We start from the raw sequence: 7,093 nt of genomic DNA on the forward strand, positions 1-7,093 counted from the left end.
CTGGAACTTCATCAAGATAACTTTTGCACAGCAAAAAAAGCAATCAACAAAACTAAAAGGCAGCCTACTGAATGGGAGATGATATTCACAAATGACATATCCGATAAAGGTCTAGTATCCAAAATCTATAAAGAACTTCTCAAACTCAACACCCAAAGAACAAATAATCCAATCAAGAAATGGGCAGAAGACATGAACAGACACTTCTTCAAAGAAGACATCCAAATGGCCAACAAAATTGTGAAAAAGTTGTCAACATCACTCACCATGAGGGAAACCCAAATCAAAACCACAAAGAGATGTCACCACCTCACACCAGCCAGGATGGCTAAAATTAACAAATCAGGAAATAACAGATGTTGGTGAAGATGTGGAGAAAGGTGAACCCCCTCACACTTTTTGTGGGGATGCAAGCTTGTGCACCCACTCTGGAAAACAGCATGGAGTTTTCTCAAAAAGTTAAAGATAGAACCCAACAAGTGCACTATGAGGTATTTATTTAAAAGATACAAAAATAGTAATTTGAAGGGGCACATGCACCCCGATGTTTATAGCAGCATTATCAACAGTAACCAAAATGGGGAAGGATCCCAGATGTCCATTGGTAGATGAATGGATAAGGAAGATGTGGTGTGTGTGTGTGTGTGTGTGTGTGTGTGTGTGTGTGTATGTGTGTGTATATATATATGTGTGTGTATATATATGCATATATGTATATGTGTATAAATATGTATATGTGTATGTGTATATATGTATATGTGTATAATGGAATAATACTAAACTATCAAAAGAGAATGAAATCTTGCCATTTTTTTTCCTTTTCTTTTTTTTTTAAAGATTTTACTTATTTGACAAAGAGACACAGCAAGAGAGGGGAACACAAACAGGGGGAGTGGGAGAGAGAGAAGCAGGCTTCCTTCTGATCAGGGAGCCCAATGAGGGGCTCGATCCCAGAACCTTGGGATCATGACCTGAGCCAAAGGCAGACGTTTTACGACTGAGCCTCCCAGGCACCCTGAAATCTTGCCATTTTCTTTGATGTGGATGGAACTAGAGGGAATTATGCTAAGTCAAATAAGTCAGTCAGAGAAAGACAAATATAATATGGTTTCACTCATGTGGAATTTAAGAATTTAAGAAACAAAATGGGTGAATACGAGGGAAGGGAAGGAAAAATAAAATAAGATGAAATCAGAGAGGGAGACAAACCACCAAAGACTCTTAACTATAGGAAACAAACTGAGGGTTGCTGTAGGGCAGGGGGGTAGGGAGATGGGGTAGCTGGGGGATGGGCATTAAGGAGGGCATGTGATATAATGAACACTTGGTGTTATATGTCACTGATGAATCACTAAACTCTACTTCTGAAACTAATAACATGCTATGTTAATAAATTGATTTTAAATTAAAATATTAAGGGAAATGAGTTTTCAGTAAAAGGAAAATAGATTACTATTTATTATCATTATTTATTATAGGAGAAAAGAGCATTTTTATCAGCTATGTCAGGACTGCCCAGAAGGCATTAAATTATGGAGGGTTTAGTGGGATAGAACAGATATAGAGGAAGGAGAGATAAAAACTACCTGCCTACCTCTATTTTAGATTTTTAGATGGAAGTTTGTAAGAGTTCACACAAACTGGTTATGAATAAAGACCATAAATTTAGCAAAATATCCTCTGTGATCAGTATGAACTTAAGCTGGCCCTAGGTGTAGGAGACAATACTGACTGCCTTATCAAATGCTATTATTTTTAAATCCTCCTAAAATAAAACAAACAAAAAACCAAAAAGCCCTAATTTTGTGTGAAAAGAAATTAAGTCCAGTCCCAGGAGAGGAATCCCAAATGGTCAAAGGCAATTACAGCAATTTCAAACACTTTTCTAGTGGTTGGTTTAAGAACAGAACTGTTTTAATGAAGAGCGTGACAACTTCTAATGCCCCACTTGTAAGTACTGCAGTCAGAACCCAAGTAATTCGTTGTTTTTTTGTTTTGTTTTATTTTGTTTTTTTTTGCGGTATTTTATAAAGGTCATGGTCCAAGGTGGATTACAAATTAAAGAAAAAAACTGATCATTCATTGCGAATGATTTCAGAAGTGCTGTTGTAAAAACAGCAGACACCACTAAGTCCGTTTGTGTCACAAATAAGAGTAATATGCAATAGAGTGTGTGGGAGAGCGGTGTCTTTTCTGTACACAACACAGATGTAAATGAACAGAGACTATGTACTGATCACAAATACATCGCTGGGATATACATTTAAGTGTTTTCCTGGGGGAATGGATAACATAGGACAGGGGCAAGTCCCAGAATTCCTCCCGCACCTGTTCTTCTTCAGGGTCTAGCTATGAGATAGGAGAACAAAAGCACATGAAATGGAATAAAGTATTTATTATTGCATTCTCAGATCCCAGGCCATGTAATACACCAAAAGAACATGAAGATAAATGAGCAGGGAGGAAGACAGTTCAGAATGAAGTGGTCAGGTTTGAGATTATTCCTTTCCAGGCTGGGTCTTCACACTTGGTCTCAAGTCCATGATGAGCTGCATGCAAAACCCAGGTTCCCGATGTCTCCCCAGACCTAGTCCTTGAACTTGCAGATATAGGGTAGCCTTGTAGCGCAGCTGTAATCTTTCCATCTCAGATATCCTAGAGAGAAAAAGGAGCTCAGGTAGATGTAGCTGGTGGAGCTCTTGAACCCAAGCGAGAGGCATCCCAGATTCTGGCCTAGGATCCAAAGCCTCTCTCTCATTCTCCCCAGTATCCACCAGAGGAAGGAGACTCAAAGAAAAGAGAGATGAAAAGGGATGCGGGAAGACAAACCAATACTACATTTCTTGCTCAGGAGGATCCTCTAAAGGTCATGCCGAGAAATGGGGAAAAAGAGGATGGAAAATTCTGGGCAGGAAGTAGCTCCTCTGTTACCTACCTGTGTTACTTGACACACTCCCACAATAGCCAGGGTTTGCAATAGTGGAGGGGTCTTTCTCCCAGGCAAGGTAATTCAGCAGATCACCGCTACTCCACTCCCATCCAGCTGCATTGGGCTCATAGCCCTATAGATGATAGAGTGTGGTGAGGTTGAATGGCCATCAGAGTTCTCCTGGCATGAACCCCTCCCCAGCATCACCAAATTTGCTCTCTCATCTAGATGCTGCCCTGGAGCCAGAGCTCTCTTCTGGGAAACTCTTCCTAACTCTCTGCTCTTATTGGCAGATTCTCAAACCAGTAATGACAAAGACCTACAGAACCACCCAGAGTAACACGTTCCTGACTGAACAGCAATTAGTGGTGCATTTGTAGTTACCCCCTCAAACCCAAAGACAGTGTCTGCTCTGTAGAACAAAAATGGATCCTATCTTCACATAGGATTCCCTCAACACAATATGCAGCCTCTGTGAAGTTCAGTAAACTGAAGTATAAGGCCTCACGTGCAAATTGTGTACAAGTGTGACAGGAGGCAGATCAACTTCAGCTGGAGACAAGGGATTTGCACAGAACTCAGCTGTTGAGTTGATGCAAAGCCCTCCCTTTCCCCCTCATGATCTCTGAGCTCCAGGGCTCTTTAGGGACAGGCACACAGGACAGGGAGTGGGCCTGGGGGGTAATAGCAGCCTGAGAGTTACAAAGAGAAGATGAGTTCATACCTCTGTGGGGTCATGGAGCCCAATCCAGATATTTGAGTAGGTGTTCGCACTGTTCTTGATCAGGGAGGCCACAAAGGATGCCTCAGCCCCACTGAGCACAGACACAAGGTGTCCTGAGGGCCTCTTCTGGCAGGCCATCTGTGTGGGGAAGGGAGAGACTCAGAGGGAGGCTGAGACATCACTGGGTGGAGGGCAGAGCAGAGACAGGGGAGAAGGGTATATATGCAAAAGATGTGTGTGCTCAAGCTTGTGCTCAGGAAATTCTGGAAAATGGAACTGAAGCCCCCCCCCCACACACACACGTCTTTAATGTACTTTCCCTTAAAACCCCTAACTGAAAATCCAAGTACTCACATCAGCATCCACCCAGGGTTTTGGTGTCATAAAGAAAGCATAGCAGTGGGAGGCATAAACCTTGGAGCCTTTGGGACAGCTGATCCGTGGAGCGGGCACATCATTCTGGGAGTCTTCACCTAGGGTGGAAGGAAACCAAAGAGAAGTTAGAAGTAAATAGGACAGTGGGGACCAGGGTAGGGAGGTGACCCAGGGGAATACGTATGAGGCCAGTGCTTGGGGAAGTGATGCCAAAGTCCTGACTGCCTCTCTCCATTGCCAACACTCTCAGGATTTCTGGATCTTGAACTGACCCCACTAAATGAGGAATCTTCTTTTCTTTCATCCTTCTCCTTCTAAGTCCAACCCTCCTCCACTCTAGGCTGACCGTTCTTGCACTGGGTCCTCATTCTCCTTCCCTGTATCTCATTACTGACCCTTCACACTTTTCCGCTTTCACCTATCAACCTAACTGAGAGTGCTGGGGCAAAATGGAAGTGACCTCCTTACAGTGCTAGAGGACCACTGGGATGCCTGCCACCCCCGGTTACTCCGAAGGAAGGAGTGATGACAGACAAATTCTAGGCAGTTTCTTTGTGTGGGGATGTATGTCACCACTACCACGGGAGCCTGCCTCTTCTTTTTGGCCCTGAGCATTCACAAGGCTCCCATCCTAGAAACAGTGAGAGCTCACCTTGGACCTGAGCCAGGAACATGAGGCAGGAAAGCAGCATCCAGGACATGCTGCGGAGGGCTGTGGGAGGCAGCATCATGTCTGGGATCTGAGGAAGCAATCAGAGATCACTAAGGAAAGCATGACTGGAGAGAGGGCATGCAGAGATGTCCCTCCTCTTCCTTGTCTTTCCACAGTTTAATCCCCTAGGAATAAATTGATCCCAGTGACATCTGTCCCCTTGTATAGCTCTGGAAAGAACTGGAAGTCTGTACGCTCCCCTACCCCATGAGAACTGCCAAGCCTGCCTGTGCTGAGATCAGAGCTCCTCTGTGTGACAGCAATCCTCCTGTAGCTTCCCCCAAATATGTACAGTAGAATTCTTGCCATGAGGTCTCATCTCTCTCAGGTTCTACTCACCTGTCTTGCAGGGATTTGCAATGGTTTGTCAGGTCAGAGAAGACTGGGCTTTTATAAGCAAATTTGAAGGAGGGGTGCTGAAATGAATAATAGGAATGTGGGGCCTGAACAGGGGAAGTGCTTGGCATGGATTAGAGGAGATTCCCACCATGGGGGGGTGGGAACTTCTCATCAAAGGCTGGGAATTGCCACAGATGTTGCCTCTTCCTGGTAGCAGGCCAGCCCTTTCCCCAGGAACAGGTGAAGTTTGAACTTTCTCCACCCTTTGCCAGATACTGCGTTCTAAAAAACTTCAGGTAAGCAAGGCAGCTCTATGGCAGAAATGCTCATGTACGTAATTTTAAAAAAATATTGATAGTTGAGGAAAATGTCAAAAGTGTATTTCTGAGCAATCTGTCAAGAACTCACCCCTATAAGCATATATATGAATTTCTTTAAACGTTGCCTTATATGAGTAAATAAAGACAAATTAATAAATAAAAATTAGTGGGCACAGAAATTTGAAGTCCTGGGAGGGCAAAGTCATAGTTGAAAGAAAAGAAAGAACTGAAACAACATGTAGGAACAATGGTTCAGAGCTGCTGCTTCAATATTGTGGCACGATGTGAAGGAAGCATGGAATGATCGTGTACGTCAAAAGGCAAGCCTGGAGCCAGAGTTAAGATGGTGAAGTAGTAGAGGGACCCTATGGTGGCCTTGTTCCTGGAACACAGCTAGATAAATGTCATGTCATTCTGAACACCCAGGGAACCAGTCTGAGGACTGAAGGAACAATTGCACAACTAGCGGGAGAAAAGAGGCCACACTGTGGAATGTAGATGTGGATCCATGGTCTGGAGGAGAAAAGAATCAATGATACACAGACAGGAGGGAGCCCTGAGCAGGGAGAGAAGACAGAAAGAGAGAGAGGGAAAGAGAGAGCAGGGTGCAAGGCATTGCACAAGAAAAACTGACAGGGAAAATGAGAGAGGCTAATAATTGCAAGTTTTTACAAGCAGTCAAGCTCCAAGTCTGAAGTTTTAGAAGTCCGCACCATTGCTGGGTGGAGCCTGGTAGGTATGGAGGTGCTCTGGGGAGAGGAGGGTAGGGGCCCAGGAGTGGACATCATGGTCTGAGGATTCCCCTGGGTTGCACCGGGTAAGACAGTACCCCTTCTTGGAGTGCATTTGGGAGAGATGGCACTGTCTTTCTAGGGACAAAAGAGCCCACAGGCATCACTGAGCTGCTCGGTTCATTAGCATATGAGCAGAAACACCTGCTGAGGGCATCTAACCTGGACACTGACTTTTTTCCATGTTTTACCATAAACTCCAAGTCCCTGTGGGTTTGTGCAACCCCCCTTCTGGGACAAACCAGCACTGATCACAACGTGCAGAGACTCTCCCTCAGAGGATCAGAGCAGGTCTATGCCCTTCCCAGGTCCCTAAAATTTGAAGTTTTGAAACCCAGACAGTGTGCTAGAGACAAAATAAAGAAACATTGTGCCACTGGGTCAGCAGATGGCTCAGACACAGGATGAAGATGGGATCTGAAAGAAGCGTGGGACAAATGAGGGGATATTATTCTCTCTTCTGTCAGGGATTCCTTAAGAGCAGCTGGCATGGATGCCCCTCTCCAGGGAAGAGAGACATAGTGTAACAGAATGGACAATAAAAAAGACAAAACACCATCACCTATCTATATGCTGCCTATAAGGGACTGATTTTAGATATAGAGGCATATGCAGATGGAAAGTGAGGGGATGGAGAACCATTCATCATGCTAAAAGAAAGCCAGAGTAAATCAAAGATTGTAACAAGAGATGAAGAAGGGCACTGTTTAATAATAATAAAGGTATCTATCCAACAAGAAGATTGAACAATTGTAAATATTTAGGCCTCCAAGTTGGGCACCCAAATTTATAAATCAATTGATAACATAGATATTTACCCAAAAGATACAAAAATAGAAATCTGAAGAGCATGTACATCCCGATGTTTATAGCAGCATTATCAACAATAGCCAAAATATGGAA

General features: G+C 43.9%; 1 protein-coding gene across 1 annotated transcript; it reads right to left on the minus strand.

Annotated features, from left to right (window-relative positions):
* Nucleotides 1-2,386: 2,386 nt before the first annotated feature.
* On the minus strand, nucleotides 2,387-5,091 carry LOC116881067 (lithostathine-like). Its single transcript, XM_032880598.1, has 6 exons — nucleotides 5,080-5,091; nucleotides 4,681-4,768; nucleotides 4,008-4,126; nucleotides 3,654-3,791; nucleotides 2,936-3,062; nucleotides 2,387-2,655 (listed from the first exon to the last, which is right to left on the minus strand). Exons 2-6 carry the CDS (start codon nucleotides 4,757-4,759, stop codon nucleotides 2,588-2,590), a joined length of 531 nt encoding a protein of 176 aa, XP_032736489.1. The 5' UTR covers nucleotides 4,760-4,768; nucleotides 5,080-5,091; the 3' UTR covers nucleotides 2,387-2,587.
* Between the last annotated feature and the right edge of the window lie 2,002 nt (nucleotides 5,092-7,093).

Source organism: Lontra canadensis, unplaced genomic scaffold, assembly GCF_010015895.1.
Source record: "Lontra canadensis isolate GAN:19392208 unplaced genomic scaffold, GSC_riverotter_1.0 scaffold71, whole genome shotgun sequence".
Taxonomy (NCBI): domain Eukaryota; kingdom Metazoa; phylum Chordata; class Mammalia; order Carnivora; family Mustelidae; genus Lontra; species Lontra canadensis.